Genomic DNA, 19,358 nt, shown 5'->3' on the forward strand with positions numbered 1-19,358 from the left:
AGTATGAGGACAACTTACAGGGAGAAGGAAGGTGGAGACAAACAACAGGAGCTATTCAACCATCGTTAGAGGCAAACCAATGATTAGAAGAATGCTGGAAGAAGAGGAAAGCTGATTGATAACACTTAACCAAACATCGCAAGGACAGGAAGGAGTATCCTGAACGTAAGGCCAATGGCTAGCATACTTCGCTGAACACTCAACTTGATCTATATCGATAGACACATCTGAGAGAATCATAGTTCCCCCTCTGGGGATAACTAGTTCTTCTCCCGAGTCCTTGTTTTGTATGAGATAACAGCAGTCTTTACTTAACCGAGCATCGTAGGGCTTACTTCATCACACATAGCTGTCTTTACTTTCGTTTCGCTAACCGCCCAAAAGCAGGTGCGCACACACAAATGCTAGGCGAGATACGTAGTTCTCTCAACCCTTCCTATCCATCATTACAGACCGGAACTAGATCGGATTAGGTAGAGCAAGACCTTGAGCCTCTTGAGAAACCAATAGAAACGACAGTAGCTAGCTTCACCAGAAGAGGAAGAAAGACTTCTATAACTTAACTTCCCTATTGAGTAGAATGCATGGCAAGTTTCCACTGCTTTAGGCTACTCTACTAAGACTCGAGGGCCGACTTCACGTAACTAAACTAAATGGCTTAACTAAACTAAAAAGGAACTAAACTGGGATAAATCTTAACTAAAGGCGTACTGTACTTTGCTTAACACTCACTATATTCAGCTAAAGCTGGATGCGTATTATATTATATCTTGCCTTGCCTTGGTAGAGCGAAACTTTGAACCCAACACAAGCAACTCTCCAGGTTTAGCGATATTGATGGGTTCCAGCCTCATTCCACTACTTACGCTTCCCGCAAGAGAAGAGTCTTGATTTCGATTCGAGAAGGTAGTTATTCTTCTTCCGATAGTCATATTGATTGATTCGAAGAGACTAGAACGATACACATTCCCTGCATTTCTGCCAGGAGGCAGAAATGGATGGTGGAAACGGATGCACGAAATACCAAAATAGGAGCAACTTATTAAATAGGGCTATCTATACAGTAGGTCAAATAGGATCAAGTTTTGCCAATTCCGAATTCAAGTACGAAAACTAAGAAGTTGGCACTTTTAACACAAGGAAAAGGGAGCCCACATAAAAAATCGAAAGCGAGTTGGTGCTTGGGAAAGATACTGGTACCTTTAGACTAGGGTCAATAATTCATTAACATTTTTTTATTTTCCTGGCTTAAGGCTTTCACCGCAGTATTGTCTTATGCTTTAGCCAAGTATAGCTCTTAAATCTGTCTGATTTGCCAATCCAATGAATCATGATTTCCCTTGCTTTTCAGATAGCCTTGACATGAATGAAATGTGCACTTGACCGTTATCCCTTGCTTTGATTACACTCTCTCTCTATTCTTATCTCTTGTCCGGCACCAATCCTTCTTCTTGATCCCAACCTACTAAGAGTTTTCCGATCGTCATCCAACCAGTAACATGTGATGACCGAATCGACTGCTCTGTGAAGAGTTGGAAGTCAAGCTAGGGGATATTCTCTCTCAACCTATTCTTGGGACATTGGCCAAAGATAATAAGCGAAGAAGGAAGGCAAAGATACTTGGATTCCATTGATTATCTTCCATTTCATCCTGCACTTGATTGCAAAACAAAATCAGAAGCTGTTCTCAGATCCGTTCTCCGCCGATACCAATAGGAAACCTCAGCTGGAAACTCTCTAGATAGCTTCTTAGCGCTTAGCTACTTTCTCCTTCTGCGCCGCTAGCGCTACTACTCCTAGTGATAGGAATAACATACTCTTTTTCGCGATGAGGCCCATCTTGGACCGGTAACGTATTCTAATGATCTGGATCTCTGGCTTATCTCTTACTTGACGGATTCTATTTCAGCTAGTGGGATTTCATTTAAGTGACGATAATCAGGAAAGAACAGGGTGGATTGGCTCTGATCGATACCATCTAAAAGTGCTTGCTTCATTCATTCGTGACATTACTGGTTATTCTTATTTAGTTTCGCCTCGCTCTTGGAATCATGCGCATGGCTCCATGCATATTCATGGGGGGCCTAACGAGTGCTACGAGTGAATGCGTAGCTTTGTCTTCTCTTATTCAATTTCGAGTTAGAGGTTAGAGGGAAAGAGAACTCCCCCAAAGCAGCCATTCTCTTAAGAAGAGCTATTATCCCTTGTTATTTCTAAAATGTGTATCACCATACTGAATCTAGCGCAAAGCTAGGAATGATTATCGGAAGTTGGCTACTTACTTAGACTTAGGTAAATCAGTTCCTTCTCTAAGACCTAACTGCGCTGTCGAGGGTGATCTTGAAAGAGCACATGAAGGATAGGGAGGGACCGGAATTCCCCTTTTTTAAAGAGCTGCTTGTACTCAAGCTTGAAGGTGGAGATCTTATAAAGGTTGCCAGTAAGCAAGAAGCAAGCAGGTATCTATTAACAGCAATAGTCAGAGTCATATAAAAGGTAGCCAAAAAGAAGCATCGAATCCATCAGGTTGTATGAAATGAAAGGAGACCCACAGTCCCACTTCTCCTTCCCCCCGCCCCAGAAATGGGGCGGGCCTCGTTCTTCTTGACGATACCACCGTTCAAAAAGACTACACCTTCTCCCTAAAAACGGAAATCTGGTTTGGCAGTCACAAGGAAGATTGTGTACCCCAACTCAAAAAAACAGGCACGGGACTAGCCCGCTGTCCCGAGGACAAGAAAAAGGCTGTGTTTAGCCTTTTCGTGCGCGATCCCAATCGTGGACCGTTAAGTCGATATGGGCTTTATCTTAGGTTCCCCCGTATAGGTATAAAAGAAAACCCTTTTCCAGTTCATGTTATCGAGGACCTGGGCGATTTTTACCCGCTTCTCGGCGCTCGCCGTTTCAAGGTGAAGATCTTCGTTAATCCTTTTTAGGATTTTTTATTTTCGTATACGCTGGCATGAGCGAATAACATTTTTGATTCGTTCTCGCAAGAACGAAATGGATGGTGCTTCAGGTTCAGGGTTCGGCGGGGTGTGGCTTGTGGATGGTTCGGACGCGGCATTTTCCTCCGACTCCGATAAGTTGAGGTACTTTTGCCAACTCTCAGAGGCGGATCCCGAAGCCGACCCAGAAGAATTCATCCAATTTATGAGAGCGGATTCGCTACCGAAGAAGACCCCCAAGAGAGAAAGAATCACCAAGGCGAGACTCCCAGGGCAGCCCATCTTTCTCAAAAAGGAAGAGAGGGTGAGCCCAGAACCCCATTCTTTCAAGAAAGTTAGAATAGAATGAATTCTGTCGAAAAAGAAAGCAGGAAAATAGGAGTAAGCGAGTAGGGTCAACAAGATTCTAAACGAATACGCGAAGGATATTTTTTATATTATTCCAATTATTATTTATTGATTGATTATATAATTTTTTTTAGATCCATATTCATTTTCATTTGCAAATACAAACTCTCTTGCATTTTATTTTTACTTTAGAAGGATAAGGGAACGGAGAAAAAAAGAGCTGGCTTGGCTGGTACATCAAGCATATGACATATTGCTTGTTCGGTGTGGTACACATATCTGTCAATGTCAATCAAGTAAGAAAATTCATTCCCACTGTCTGAGGAAAAGGTGAAGAATTGCAATTTATTGAGCTTGTAAGGCCCGTCCCCGATAAAGGGTATAAATAGGGCTATAAGTAGGCCGTTTGCTATTGCAATAAGGGCTGCTCGCCTTTCCTTTTGACGGCTTGGCTTCCTATCGCTCCTATGTAGTGGTCGGCCTTAAAAGGAGTCTTCCTACCATACCATCATGCATGCCTATGTTATAGTGCGTTAAGCTTCGGCAGAAGCAAGCAAGATGATGAAGCGAAGCTTCGTAGACAAGGCTCGTTCCGTGCTTTACTTACGAGCTCGTGTAGTAAGGCCTCGCCCTACTTCAATAAGGGCTTATGCACTCCACTCGTAAACGAGCGTTAGAGCTTTTTGAGCGAGCGAGCGAAGCCTTCCCTCACCCGAGAATTGCATTTCCGCTTCAGCTTCCCCGGTTTAGTTGGTTTGGAGGATTAATTGATTGGATACCCAATCCGCATAATCTTTCAAAGTCACTGCTTCTACGACGATAGGCGTAAAGGCATGATTAGTTCCACAAATCTCACTGCACTAACCATAGTAAACTCCTTCTCGTTGTACCGAGATGGAGGTAAGATTTGAACGACCAGGTACAGCATCACATTTGACACCTGAGGAAGGTACAGCCCAACTATGAGGTACATCAGCGGGTGTTACAATCATACGTAGATGAGTTTTGGCTGGTACAACCACTCTATTGTCAACTTCTAATAAACGTGATTGACCCAATTCTGGATCATCTTCTGGAATCGTATAACTGTCAAAAGTGAGTGACTGTTCATCGGAACTGTTATAGTCCGAATACTCATAAGGTTGGGTCGACGCCCGCCTCCCCCCAAACTTGACTTGCAAGTTTCCCCGCAAAAAGCTCTCCACGCCTACTCTTATTTTTAAAGAGCGCTATTCTTCTTTAGTTAGGTAGTTCTCCCCCCTCTTGAGTCACCCTTATCTAAAAAAAAGGACGGAGTCTATCTAGATCATAGGATCACTGTATTCAGAGGTCAATTCTCTTTCTTTGACCTCCCACCGTTCACGACATCCCTTGCTTCTCGCAAGAACGGCTCCTCGGTGGAGGAGTAGAAGCGCTGGTCCCCTTCGGCCAAGTGCTTGTGCGTGCTCTTACCTACCGTAGGACCTCCGTCCCCGAAGCGAAGAAGGAGGAGCAGGAACAACAGGTTGTCCTCTCTTGGCCCAGTAGTTCCGCAACTACTACCGTGGTTGTTGCCAACGGGGATCCCCCATTCCGAAAGGTAACGGGGCCGGCCCTTAGGTCCAAAGTTGTATGCCACTGCTGTGGTGCCGATAGATTCACTACTGAAGCCCCGTTATCGGACATTGCGGGCTTAGCATCTATTTTTCGTATATCGCTCCACCACACCGAGAAGAGGTATGTGTACCTCCAGCAATAACAAGAATGGAACCATAGGCTCCTATGCTGGGAGCATTTCGGGGTATAGGTCTAACCACCTCAACTCCCCGTTTCTGGCATGCTATAGTTCTTTTAGTCTCTCGACGACGGGAATGGGAGATGACCGGTAAGCCAGATGCTTCGCGAACCACCGGTACATTTCGTTGCACTTAAATCACCCTCGTTAAGAGGCGCACTCCGATACCATTGATGTCCAATAGCTTTGATAGTAATGGCTGGATCTACTAATACCCCGTCCATTGAGTATAACAGAGCAAACGATGGTATAGCAATGAACAATGGAATGACACTAGGAAAAATGGTCCGAATAATTTCGATAGTAGTTCCATGAACAATCCTTTGCGGGATTGGATTAGTTTGCTCGTTGAAATGCCATAAAGCGCGAACCAACATCCGTGATACGAAAACCAAAATCAGAATGAGGAAGAAAAAGATATCGTGATGTAAGTCAATGATTCCTTGCATCATAGTGTTGCTGCGTCTTGAGATCCTAATTGCCATGGTTCCGCAGCATCACAAAGAGCGATTGTGAGGAATCGACATTCTAATGAACGAAGAATCATTGGCAGCACCAGAAGTAGGACCAAACCGAGAGTGAGTAGCATAGACAAGGATAGATTTGTGAATGAGACATAGTACTCACCAATATTCAGATCCAGAATTGGGTGAATTCCAAATTGATATTGATCCAACGGGCTGTTGAGATTAGGTAGGTTACCAAAATACCCTCTGCCTTGTTGGGCAATCAAGTAGTCCCAGTTGCCCTCGGCAGACATTCGGGCGTGCAGATCTTGTATTCTCTGACCAAAACAACTACGTCCCTGAGGTGTGTGAATCTCCTCGAGTAAGGAGCGCCAAAAAGCGTCGTAGTCCGCAATCGCACTCTCACGCCGGATACCAGAGAATAGATTCACACGGAAAGCGCTTATTTCCTGTACTGACGGGAGATTCAGGTTCCTCTCACGCAAGATACCTTCCATTTCTCTAAATAAGGGGAGGGCTCGGAGTACCCTATGCACATCCTCCACCGATTCCGATTCTCGATTTAGTGGGATTCCAGGCATCCCACGAGTTGCAATCATAATGGGTTTACTACTTGATAATAGCATTTTTCTATCCGTTAATAAAAATATCATCGTACTTGACAATTCCATCTTTTTCAGCTCTGCTCCCAAAAGAGAAAGGAGACTAGACTGATCCATTCTTGACGAATCGTCGGCGTTGGTTTTTCCAACGAAACGAAAAAAAGAACATTCGAACAAATAGACTTGATTCCATGACAAGCAAAAATGCTAGCTTCCCAGTACAGTAACGCATACACTATAGACTTTATTCTCCCGTGCTCTACCCAACGAAAGCCATAGTATAGTAACGAAAGCCATAGTATAGTTGAGAACAGGAGCGGGAGACTGAACACCGACACAATGTCGATTTGACAGATCATCGCCATCTCTTTTGATGTAACGAGCACTCTTTCACGAACTTCTCGGACAAAACGCAATGCTCGTTTCGCATACACTAGAGCGTTTGTCCCATCCTTATCTAGTGGGCCAATGAGATTACTATTACTATTACTATTACTATTACTATTACTATATACTATACGCATTTTCTGAGGAGCAACATGAGACTTGATTTCCTCCATCTCTGAATACGAGTTCAGCTCCGGCACCTATTGATTTAGCTCCTTCTAACATTATATATAATATATATCTATCTATTATCGCGTGTATACTTTCTTTACTTTGTATCTGTGCTATTTCGGTTTTCGTCGGCTACCTGACTTTGATTTTTCTCTTTCGAGCCGAGAAAAAAGAAAGATTTTAAAGCCAGGGTCCCATAACTTTATAAAATAAGAAAAATCCATTTTTCCTATATAGAGATGATATCGCGCTTGCGGCTCTTTCCCTGATTTATCGTTGATTCCTTTTCTTTTTTTCGCCTATGCCAACTGAGCTAACTAACTTGCTGTTTTTTACTTGTTTGGTATCTAGAAATGCCAATTCAGTGAAACATACCAGAATATCGTACTAGATAGAGACTGGGCTCGTCCTGTATCAAGTACTATCTGCCTTTCCATGGCCTTGAGCGGACCTTTACTCAGCTCCTGCTAGAAGGGCTTACGACGAATAAGATTGTTGGAATGGCTTTAAGTGTGCCGGGCTTGCCCCTATTCCAGTACTATATAGATAGCCTCGCCTCGATGGATCGTTGATTCCTCAATCATGGCATGCACAATACGCCAGAGAACCTAAATCATCACATCATTGTAATACGCATTTTCTTGTAAGTTAAGGGAATAGGCCCTGCCCTGGAAATCCATCTCGATCGAAAGCAAGTGAGCTTGTCGGTTGAGTCGTCATAGATAGTGGTTTCCTCAAGTCAAGCAAGCCCTAGAAACTCGATCCCACAGGGGAGGGGATATTCATTTGAGTTGCCGGTGCCGATCTACGCTTTCCAGGTAGTGAGCCTGCTTCATGACTCGATCTATATTTGATTTGCCGAAGATAGTGGTCTCCTTTTGAAGAAGTCGATTTTTCTCTTGCTTTTCCACCGGGCCGGTGCTCCCCTCTGTTAGGAAAGCTGGAAAGGTCTCTGGTTTGTGAGTGACAAAGGTTTCATTCATCTTACTGCCGTTTATTGGATCGAGAATAGAAACGATTGCTTGATGGCTGGTTGAACCATCCTTGCCAATGAGGTGGAGTGGCCAGTGCATCCCATGATATGAGTGACTGCTGGGCACCCTTCCCGCTACTTCTCTTTCCTCGGTAAGCGGATTTCCGTGGAGTTTGCTCCGCTCTAAAGAAGGGTTACCAGAATAGAAATAGGGGAAGGATAGGCCTCATCAATTAGCATTCTATTGAGTCATTGTTTAGCAATCTCGCAGTCATTGAGACAAAGACTTAGCACAGGAGAGGGATCACTGGAGCTATGGCACTTTTTAGCCAGTCTGGCTGAAAGCAGCCTAAGTCCAGGCAATGCAATTCCGGTGGGACGTGCCCAAAGTGGCTTTTGCCAGAAGAAGCGGTTTTGCGGGATGGGGAAAAAAGGCATTTCAGTACATTGTTCGTTGAAGGAATAGAATAAAATAAAGGTATGCTCTCCTGAAAGGAGAAGGAATTCAGGCTAGCCCCCCTGCTCTATCGTCAGTCGTTCTCACTCCTTCGTCCATCATACTCCCCGCGCCGCACTCCCCAAACTCTATAGGTTGCGTTAGCAATACGAGCGAATTGGCGGTTTCGAGCGTGTAGCAATGCGAGATAGAAGATTGAGCTTGCATGCAATAGCTATGGGTAAGTGCGCCGTAGGCACGAGTGAAGGGAACTAGTAGCCTTATCACGTCAGGTAGCTAGCTAACCGAAGGAGATATATGCCGTTTCGCCACAACAACGCCTATCGGCCAAGACCACTTGAAGATGGAGAGTCAAGTCTATCTCGCCATGAAAAGTGAAGTGAAAGTAAAGTAGTAACAGGATTTCCATTGAAATACTATTATTTCCGATCTGCTTCATCCTCAACCAAACAAGACAGCGGATTCTCATTTATCATAGGTAAGATCAAAGAAGAAGAAGTCGGTTCTAGTCCCTTTGTTAGCCCGAATTGTTGCTATCTCTTTCTGTCGAAGGGAATGCAAACAAAGCGCATCATCCTAGTACGAGATCATCATCCCCGTAGGAGATTCCGGAGCTTTGCACATCCATCAGTCACGTGGACCATACGCACTGGTGCTTTTGCTCAGCTCTGTCGATACCTCGAGCTTCTATTTCTTCTGTTAAGGGAGATGATGTAAATGTCTTAGTTTTCCCGGTAATCCACAATCCATTGTCAAAAGCGAATTGTGAAATATCTACGCCTAAATGATCAGAGACTTAAGTTGCCTCCGTCTAAGGAACCCCTGGATAAGCTTCCTAGATCCTCGCTTATCGTTCACGATGCCATAAACCTTGGTTAGCTCTTCAGAAGCAAGGTATGCCAATTAGTTCAGATGGTGTTCTACCGCCCAGCCCACTTCTTCCATATTTGAAAGCCTTGTCTTCCTATTGATTCCACTCCAATAAATCTATTGCACACCCAGTGGTGAGGTCGGTGATAACCCAGTATTAAAGAGCGGATTCAGCGACTTGTTACACAAATCATTGTAAAGTACAGAGAAAAAGGAGATCTAAATTGGTCAATTTCAAACTCCCGCCACATCCGGGCGAAAGGAGTGGCAGATAAATCGAGAATCCAATTTCGAATGAGCAGAGGAAAGGTGTTTTCCCTCGTTTCTCGCTTTGATTGGCTCGTGGGTGGATAGAAAAGAGATTCTTGGCTGCGCATGTCAGTTGACCATGTTCCAGAAATCGATCCAACCAAGGAAAAAGATACAGACGGATCTTGCTTCTTATGTGCTGCCCTGGTAAAGACCCGTAAGTGGAATCAATAATAATCCTTTCTAGTGGGACTATGCTGGGTTTCTTATGTTAGGAAAAATAGGGTTCCAAAATCCTTTAAACAAATCCGGCACTTGCTGCGGGAACTTCATTGTGGGCAGTTCCCCACAGAAGATGACCTGGCACTTATCGAGATGTTGTGGACGTATCACCATAGTTCTTAGCTGTCCGTATTGGCGGTTAGTAAGTAGTTTGGTTTCTAGGAGGAAATTGGTTCCATTTCTCTTGCATCCATAAGTAACAAAGACCCTCTTTAGGAATTTCTTGCGGCAGGGTTGTTAGCTTGGCTTGAGTATTGCAAGGATGGATTCGAGAATGGTGTTTTCAGAACGACGCTTGTCCGCCTGCTTGTGAGTCAGTTCTGCCACTCTTTCCTGCTGAAGCAAGAATCCGAGGCATGACTAGACCACTCTTCGATGAGATAGTCAAGACCCTGGTAAGCGTTAAGAAAGAGAGGCCATAGGCACAGTCTCCCCTTGGGAAAAAGGGAAACCCGGCTCCATTTTCTCTAAAAACTTCTATCTGGCCACCTGAATAAGTTGATCAAACTCTTGGCATACAGATTTGAATTCTAGTTGGTATCGGCCTGTCATACTCATCCTCCCCTCGCCCATGAAGTATGATATCCGTTGTAGTGCTTCCAATAGCAGAGCCGTGGATCCGACAACCTTGTCTACTGTAAGGCTGGGGATGTGAGTCTATGCGTTCTCCACTCCATTCTATTGATGCTTCTTATTAGCTAGATCGGGCCCAATTGACAGACAGGTTCTGCCCTCCGAGCACTAAATCCCTTCATCTTGCACTGGATAAGGGAATCTAGTATTGAGAAAGAATGGTACTTCTTTTTTACGTCGTTTATAGACGGAGGAATGGATACGAGTAGCAACATCGGGAGATGGAAGCTGACACAGGCAAGACAAAACATGAGTCTTCATAAGCTAGAGCTTCCGACCTTTACTATTTACATCAGCTCAACCTTCTTGCCCATTTGCTTTAGCGGTTTGATTGGCGGGTTTTCGGCCTTGCGTAGATGGTTTGCTTGGGCTCTAGGGTCATTCCCTTCTCAAGGCTGGCAAAGTAGGTTCTTTATTACTCGAAAGCCGTTGCACTTTCGTTTCTTATCTCGGCACAGTAGAACTGTGCAGCCGTTTTATCGCTTGCTACAAGTAAAAAGTCTGTCTGACTCGTTACATATAGCTCTACTGGGGGAGTAGAACAGAGTGAGTATTCCGTTCGTTTATTCCGCTCGTTCCTACTTTCACCAACCGTCCCCTACTCCATCCCTCTGCTTGGCTCTAGCCTTGCCCGGACCTCCACCTTCGCCCCCTGAGTTGCGTTCTTTGTCTCGTCCATCTGAGGCCGACGGCTAGGAAAGCATACCCTGATTGGATCGACCGAGTTCCTCAGTTTCCAAGGTGCCAGAGTTTGTTCTCTTTTCCGGTGAGGAGAATAAGTCGATCGACTATTGAGCATATAGCTCGGTTCTCGGTCCAGTGCGGGGAAGCTAGGTCCAAGGACTGCCTCAAGCTTTGGCTCTTTGCCAACTCTCTTACTAAATCGGCCTTCCCCTGGTATATGAGCATCTCTCCAAACTCTATTAACAGTTGGTACGATCTGGAAAGCAAGTTCCATGAGCTATTCTATAGGACAGACCCAGACATTTGCCAATTTGGCAAGATTGACTCAGCTCCAACGGTCGAATCGCGAGGTTTAGGAAGCACTACGGGTTAGTGACTCGTTAACACTCCCCGTTCCGTGGGCTCAATAACTCGATGCTGATGAAACTCCTTTAGCGACTCGGTTCCTATTACAGACAGGTGGCAGCTTCCCATGCAAAGCAACATCGTTCCGTTTTTTCAATAACCGTTTATACGCCTGGGGGGAAGGTCTAGAGATTTCTACCTCGATTTTACGGTATCCGCTTTAGGTGGTAACCATATGGACTCAAGACCTCTTGTCTTGGGTTGAGAGGGCCTTGGATTGCTCTTGGCAAGGAACTTTCTCTCTTAAAGATGGTCTTCCATGCCAGGCTCTTCAATAGGTTGAGTGACCATCTCGAAGGGGGAGTATACCGGGGAAAGGTTATGTAATAGAGGCGAGAGTGAGCCCCCGAAGAGTGCTTTTCTATTATTCCCGTGACTCGCTATGTATTCCTTTCACTGGAAAAGCTCCATCGCTCCTAATACTAGGACAAGGCTCTCTTATGGCTCGCTTCGGATAGCCTTGTGGCATAGATAGCGGCATAGAAGCCTACTCTTTATGAAGAAATTCAACCAACCCATCTGACCTTTGAGTAGATCAGAGTCTTGTATTTTATATTTGTTCCCATGATTTGTAACAAACCTGCTAATTGGCATAAGAAGGGCGCTCTGGCAGATACAGCCATGATGTATACTTTAGCTTGATCATACATAGGTGTGGCTACCTATCTCACCCTGCCCTTCTGAATAAAGACTACTATCGTCACGGGGACTTGTTGGCGCAAAAGAGGGCGTATCGGTATCTATCTCTCTTAAGCCAAGTGGAATAGTTAGACTTCTCTGATAGAAAACAGAGGATTTTTTCAACGGGATGGCTTGACTAAACCAATGGGCCTGCCTGAGTAGAAGTTCCCTTTCATTTATGAATGCCGTTATCAAGCGAAGCGCTTTTCCGGTATAGATATAAAAGATGGGCCTAGAGCTGGTGGTGGTGAGTATGACTAATCGAGCTCCTCAATTGCCGAATTCTTGATTCGGTGGGAACCTTACCGCTGCGCGCCTTAACCATCGATTTATGTACATCAAGCAGATTAATAAGAAAGTACTTCTAACTACTTCCTCAGGCAAGAAAGTAACCCTGCGCTTTCTTCATCGAGCCTACCTTTGCGTAGAGTTGTGAGCCTAGTAGTCAACCATCTTGGGTTCTGTGGGGAAGGAAGTCCAATTCAATCATCAGGTAGTAGAAGAAAAGAAGCTTGCTAGCGAGGGAATAAACTTCTTTCTCTTCTGTCTCAACGTAAGGTGGATGATGTCGGGTACCTTCTTCTATCTACCCATAGGGCTCACAAATATGTGAAAGCTATGAAAGCTACTTTACCGAGTTCCCCGATTCTAATTCCAACTTTGACCTACAAACATACTTCCCTGCCAGCAAATCCTAAAAATATCACTTTACCAAATGGAAGAAGGGCAAGGAACCTCTTAGTACCAAGCGGGCTACCAACCAATTAGTTGATTTCTTTCCCAGCCATTTAAATGAAATTAGTTGATACTCCCGAATCAGTGTTTCTATCTCACTTGTGTGATTAGACTTGCCTGAACGAAGACCAAGGATGACAAATGCCCTTTCCTTTGGCGGGGCAAAGAAAGCTTTCAACGGAGGTTGCTCAAATCGCTAATGTGGGAAAGATATTTCTACTTCCCATCGTTCAAAACTGGACAACGGGGTCTAAGAATTTGTCGACGAAGAAGCTTTTCAAGTAGAAGTAGGCTGGAATCAAAGTCTCAGGTTCCATGGAATGGCTTTGTTCCCCCGAAGGCCAAGCCTATTAGAAAATAAAGACTTAAGTCGGTTTGCGAACCCCAAACAAGAAATGCTCAGATTCCAGTTACAGGCCCGAGTGTGATAAGCCTTACGAAGGCTGTGCTATATGGGGAGGGCTTTGAAGCATTAAGTCATCGTTCAAAAGTATTAAAGGAATGGCCATAGGCTGATAAGCCAATCTACACCTAGGATCATGGCATCTCCCCTCCAACTTTCTCACTTTTGACCTTCTAACTTGGCATCGCATCTCGTGTCAGTCACTATTATTGTGAACCATAGTCCACTTGACGACTTTACCCCACCGGGTTGTTTTGGCTAATTTCAGGGCCCCCGGGTTTACAAATAACTATACAACTATTCAAACTGGACCACTATCCAAGAGAACACAAATAGGTATTAGGTCACGGCCTCTTCATTTCATTGCTTTGACTGACCTCCTTCCTTGGGTAGGAGTAAACATAGTGATGATGGCTTCTTTCTTATATATGCTTCTTCAGTTTATTGAGCATACACTTCTTCGCTACGCGCCTTTTCCCATAAGATCTGAACTGAAGCCAATGCCGATTCTTTAAGATCAAATAAAGGCAATTCAATTGTTTTTCAACTCTTCGTAGATCAAAACAAGTGTTCAGTCCCTCTCTGATTTTTATTACGTAAAGTAAAGAATGGCACCATGAAAGAAGCCCCATACCCACTCTTCTTTCCCCACCAAACCATAAATCAAGTATACGGTTGGTGGGCCTCGGTATCTCTTTTCCTATGAGATCCATCCCTACACCAAGAAATATGACTTTTTATGCATCGCCCTACTCATCGCTTATAAAGCGGGTAAAAGCCGCGGCTTCGGAAAACTGGCATCATAAGTTGGAGGACTTTATTGACGTTAGAAACGCTCAAGGAGCAAATTACAGATAAGCTCCAGGGTTGTTTCAACGTCTATTGTAATACTCCTCCGGGCGTGAATTGGAAGGGCCAAGGGTTTACAATGAAACAAATTGCGTATAATTTGCACGGCGATACGAACAGTATAGAATTTCTGCACTCCTTATATGCAGACTTAGTTAGTCAAGGGAAGGGGTGCATAGCCAATACTTCCTTCTCAGAAGTGGATTCGAACCCCCAACACCGTGGTTCGTAGCCACGTGCTCTAATCCTCTGAGCTGAGCTACAGGCCCACCCCGTCTCCACAGGATCTCTTCCCGGGGATACCCCCCACCCTCACCTTTCTGAGGACTATAAAGCCTTCTCGAATTAGGTCTCTGGGTTCTAATAAGAAGGCCTCTCGAATTTGTTCTACGGTAGAAGCTTCTACCAAAGTTGTAGACCCGGATACTAATCTTTCACTCACTGAAAAGTGAAAACCTGTGACTATATCGTCCTGAAGACGGATGCGACGGGAAGAAGTGGCATTTAGAAGTGTTGCTGACTTGACATTTAGGTTTCGGCATAACAAAGCTTGCACTGTCTTTTCGCACTTAGGCGCACAGCGTGCCGCTAGTAATGATTCTACTACTTTTACGGTGCTGCAAATTCGCAAGCTGATCCGTAGATTAAGTAATCGTTGTTGTTCATTGGATTCCTCCAGAATGACTTCGTTAGGATTGAAGAATTGCTGCAATGATTCCTGAATAGACTCGATTCTCCCGTCGAGAGTTTCTTTGAAAGTCTTACCTAAACTCTTCCGACTTAATATGAGAAAGCCTATAAAACAACGAGCTACTATCATTTCTTCATTATAGATTGAGATCTTCTTCGGACTTGATGCACAAATAGATGGAATAGCAGCAAATAGCATATTTATACCCTTCATATCCATTCCACTAAATCTCATTGTGACTCTCCACTTTTATGATGAAGCTCTGCTCCAAGAGAAAGGGAGACTTTTTTTGTGGTTGGTTTTTCCAAAAAAAGAACATTCGAACAAATAGACTTGATTCCATGACAAGCAAAAATGCTAGCTTCCCAGTAACTGTAACGCATACACTGGAGCGTTTGTCCCATTGACGAAGGCCAATGAAACTATTCTACTAATTTTCTGAGGAGCAACTTGACATTTCTTCATGCAGCTCAAAAGCTCTAGCGGAATCGCCGCAGCATCCTGATATTTTCATATTCTATATGTGACCACATCAGGGATTAACCCTGGATCTCTTAGCCCACTGAAGATTTCCTCAGCTGAAGATATGCGTCCTTGCCCACAAATTCAATAAGCGAATTGAAAGATAGGACAGTTGGATCAACTCGGAAATCTCCTCACCTCAAATGAGTTCCTTATCACTGCATCAGATGCCACGCATGAGATTGTCCTTACCAATATCTTTACGCGCACCCAGCTTTGGTTACCCACACCACCAATGCAACTAATTTCTGATCCCAACTTCATTCCTTTTATTTATCCGCGTTATATCATTCGGGTAATCTTATCTCCACCTTCGTCAGAAGGCTTTGAAGTCGTGTTCCAACTGAACGGACCCACATTCGGATATTGCAAAGTACACAGCAATGCTTGGGCTGGCTACTAATTCAAGGATGATGAGTAGGATATTCACTCCATGCTCTTAGGGAGTTCTTTATGCTGTGCGGTTACCGCCTTGCCACTATAGATCTCGTTCCTGAGATGAAATTCACTGTTCTCAGTGTAGACTATGACACTGCCCCATAATGACCAAGGGATGAAACCGGCTTTTACATAACTCAGCAGTTCCTTTGTGTACTTGCAGACGCTGGTGACGATCTATTGTTAGTTCTCATGAGCACAGAAACTGATAAAGTAATAATTTACCGCGGGGTTATAAAATGGGTGAAGCCCTCAAGCCTGGGATTCAGTGGAAGAAGTGAAATCAGTTCTCGCTTTGAGACTTCCAGATTGCACCGCAAGTAACGATGAAATGCAAGAAAGAAGACTCAGGAATGAAATCAATCAAACCTCCTACTCATACTACCCCCTCTTCCCGATAAGCCCTGTCTTCTTCTTCGCCATCGACTTTAACACGTAGTCCTGCCCGTGTGAAAGCTGTCAACACACCCCGCTCACTACGACGGTTCGACAACCCTACTACCATTCCCGTAAGGTGGGCGGGCTTCATGTAAGGTGGCCCTCTTCCGTATTGATAACGTAGATTTGAAGCACCTAGAAGGAGGAAAGTCACGAAGTCATCAGTAGGAGTAGTGAAAGCAATACGAATCAATGAATTGAGGGCAGTCGAAGCAGACAGTAAATTACTTGAAATAAAGATAAATAAGTGCTCGAGCAATTGATTATTAAGTAAGTAGGCGGCGTAGAAGGGGCGGTTCTACTTAAATGAAATGAATGGCTCGTTCATAAATCCACTCGCTTGGCAGCAGTCCATTCCTACCGTACTCCGGCTATTCTATCTGTCTGTGTATCGCGTAGAGCACGTACTATGAATCCAAGTTCCCTAGTGTCAGACTCAACTCAGTCTGGTAGTGTCCCTGGTCCTATCGAAGCAGCTACTTCATCCCTGGTGTAAGGGCTTGTAGCTTTCAATGTGTTCTTTCTTGCAGTAAAGTAAGGAACGATTGATCTCTCTTTTTTGAGGGACCATAGGCCTTAGGCTTAGTCCTAGAAGGTTGAATGCTTTCGCTACGCCCCGCATAATGAAACCTATGTCTTAGAATTTTGAATTCGCTTATATAAGCAATTATAAGATCCTTCCTCTATCTCATAGTCAAGTACGGAGTAGGAATCAATAACAATTGAATAAGACATAATTATTGCTGCATGCATGTTCACCTAAAGCATTTCTTACCACTTAAGTGAACGAGGGGGATATCAGTATTTTGACTGACGGCTGTTGTCTAATTATTGAAATAGAAACACTCCCTTCCAAATGCTATTGCCATTCTCCATTCCGGTCTGTAGCAACGTACTTAGCGCACTAGTTCAATTTTTTGATTCACTCTTCGCATTGATAAATCAAACAAACTATGACAAATTAAAGGAGAGGGAGGGCACTCTAACCAGGCTATATTTTCACTGCTTCATGGATTTTCGTTATTGGGTCTCACCCCGGGAGAGATTTTCTGCATCAGCGATCATGCCCCCCTTATTCTAGCGGAGGAACAGCTTCATCAGATTCATTCCCTTGCTAATCCGCCTTCAAGTACAGGAAAGGCTCCTGAATTGCTACCTAATAATAGATGACTTCATTTTACGGAATACCTGCAACGAGGTTAAGGCGTTAACAAAGAGAGGCCATAGATAGGCACAGTCTTCCCATCCCATACTGGGAGTCAACAGCTTAGATGAAATCCAAAGGCTTCTTATTATTCACCGCTAGGATCTCTACCCGTTATCCAGGATGGGCAAATGAATGGACTCTCCCTCCCCTCAATAATAGTCGTATCAAGAGACAGAGGTGAGTTAGCAATTTCAGATAGCTCGGTTGCGGGTACAGTTGCACTGAATACTCCTCTGCTTCCCCAAGGGAATCGAGTGGATTAAAGCACTCCACTCCGTAGTACAAAGAAATTCACAGCACTGATTTGTGACAGTACCATGCTAGCACAGTGAATTTTGTGCTTCCATTCTAATCTAATTACAGAAGAAATGATGCTGGAAGAAATGAGCTTTTCTGCTGTAGTTTATTGAACTAAGGCACTCTGCACATAAGTCACACCTAACCGGCTATATGTTTCTTGATCGCCGATATCTCCTCCCCACCCAGCATTTGCTAGCTTGCCAAGCTTCCCTCACGAGACTGTGAAAAGCATATAGGAAGGCAGAACAAAGACAGGTGGGACCTCAATGATGAGTATGCTTGCTTCGCCTCCACTGCAAGACAATAGCTTGGGCCATAGCCAATAACCAGTTTCCATCCTAGCTTTTCGCGACAATCCATGATATCTTGCTGAATGCATTGCTTCGGATCTCTATGCTCTGCTACAGTGCTCTTCCGTCCATTCGATTCTTTTCCTGCCAGTCAGACCCCCCATTTCATGTAGTCAAGGACTCAAGGGAGTTAGTTCTAGGTGGGCCGCCCCAAGAGAACCATTCGCAGCAACGATGGTCATATAGGATTTCCGGTACCAAAGGTGACATCGGCGACTGAAGAAAGACTATTTAGCAAAGGATTGACGGGGCTAGTCTACAGAACAGATTCAGACCCAATGAGGTATAATTCATAGAATAAAAGAGCTTTGATTGTCTTGCCTATGAAACAACCTAGGATTCTCTTTTCATTTGATGTCATAGACTCTACTCGAGCCAGGAATCGATTTGTAATTTCAGTGAAGTTCAAAGCTGTATTGTATGGAGAAATGGTGAATTCCCAGTGGTAAGCCCAAGTTATGATAAATAGAAAATCAATGCGCTGGTTTATTCCAATATTTAAGACGTGGATGAGGGCGCGCGAATATCGAAAGTTCTTCGAGGGAAGAGTTCGGAGAACAACAACATGCTTTCTTTGAAAATCCAAAAGCCCATATATATCATATCTTCTTTGCATTTAGATCGCTGTGTGTTTCGCGTGTGGCAGGGTTGGGGTTCATTGGCATCATGACTCCCTTTTTGGATAGGGGAATAAGAGAATTTCCAGGTCGTAGTGAGACTGCATCGTTCGAAGACGCATGTTCCTCTATTTCTTCTAATCTAAAGAGGTCATTCATTAGTGTGGCGTGGGTTCTCCCAATCATTAGAAGAAGAATCCAACAATGTATGTTCAAAAGGGGGCTGGGATTAGGTCTCATTTAAGACAGATCCTTAAACAGATATGGCTATAACCCTTCCTTAGACTTAGAGTGACTTGAGTGAAAGTGATAGCTTCTCCTACTTTCGAAACAGAACGACTAGGTGGAGTATATTGCCTATCTTTTGTGTATTCTCCCGCATATCGATTTCATGATTGTCGTCTACTTCCCTCTCCTGACTTGATTCTCTAATGCGAGTATGGCGCTTCTCTCTCCCGTCCGGTCTACCTTATTTTAGCGCATCCTCTCTCTCCCCTTCTTGGCTCTTTCGAGTTGCGACTCTTCTCCAAAAAACCCAAGGATATGCAATTCCCATTATGTGTGAGCATGCGTCCTTCATAGAGATAATTAGGTGGTTTGGCAATCAGTAAATTCTCATTCGGATGAGGAAGATGACTTGTTCGGAGGAAGGAAAAGAAAGAGAAAAAGGGTTTTTCTTAAAAGAGAAAGTCTGGCACATGCATATGCATAAGAAAAGAAGCAACGTACTTTATATCAATCCTATATATCTGTCTTTTACAAACTACTCTAAAAGATTTCATCCTCCTTTTTTTCAACAACGTACTCTAAATGATGTTCTCTATACGCAAAACTCTATATTAAAGACATTTTTATTTTTTATACATATGTACTTGTC

The 19,358-nt window shown here is 44.0% G+C and overlaps 2 protein-coding genes across 2 annotated transcripts; both read right to left on the reverse strand.

The window, feature by feature from the left end:
- Nucleotides 1-2,527: 2,527 nt before the first annotated feature.
- LOC118473355 (cytochrome c oxidase subunit 2-like) lies at nucleotides 2,528-7,789 on the reverse strand. Its single transcript, XM_035962589.1, has 2 exons — nucleotides 5,231-7,789; nucleotides 2,528-4,437 (listed from the first exon to the last, which is right to left on the reverse strand). The coding sequence occupies exons 1-2, from the start codon at nucleotides 5,553-5,555 to the stop codon at nucleotides 4,157-4,159; spliced, it is 606 nt and encodes a 201-aa protein (XP_035818482.1). The 5' UTR covers nucleotides 5,556-7,789; the 3' UTR covers nucleotides 2,528-4,156.
- A 6,373-nt stretch (nucleotides 7,790-14,162) lies between these two features.
- Nucleotides 14,163-19,193, reverse strand: LOC118473356 (ATP synthase protein MI25-like). Its single transcript, XM_035962590.1, has one exon. It carries the CDS (start codon nucleotides 14,841-14,843, stop codon nucleotides 14,178-14,180), a length of 666 nt encoding a protein of 221 aa, XP_035818483.1. The 5' UTR covers nucleotides 14,844-19,193; the 3' UTR covers nucleotides 14,163-14,177.
- Nucleotides 19,194-19,358: the final 165 nt, after the last annotated feature.

The sequence above is a fragment of the Zea mays genome, chromosome 9 (assembly GCF_902167145.1).
Source record: "Zea mays cultivar B73 chromosome 9, Zm-B73-REFERENCE-NAM-5.0, whole genome shotgun sequence".
NCBI classification, from domain to species: Eukaryota; Viridiplantae; Streptophyta; class Magnoliopsida; order Poales; family Poaceae; genus Zea; species Zea mays.

Coding starts and splice junctions, on each gene's coding strand:
- LOC118473355 (XM_035962589.1), bottom strand. CDS start 5,555: ATGGCAATTAGGATCTCAAGACGCAGCAACACTATGATGCAAGGAATC. Junction 4,438..5,230: donor TGGACATCAATGGTATCGGA/GTGCGCCTCTTA, acceptor CGTCGACCCAAC/CTTATGAGTATTCGGACTAT.
- LOC118473356 (XM_035962590.1), bottom strand. CDS start 14,843: ATGAGATTTAGTGGAATGGATATGAAGGGTATAAATATGCTATTTGCT.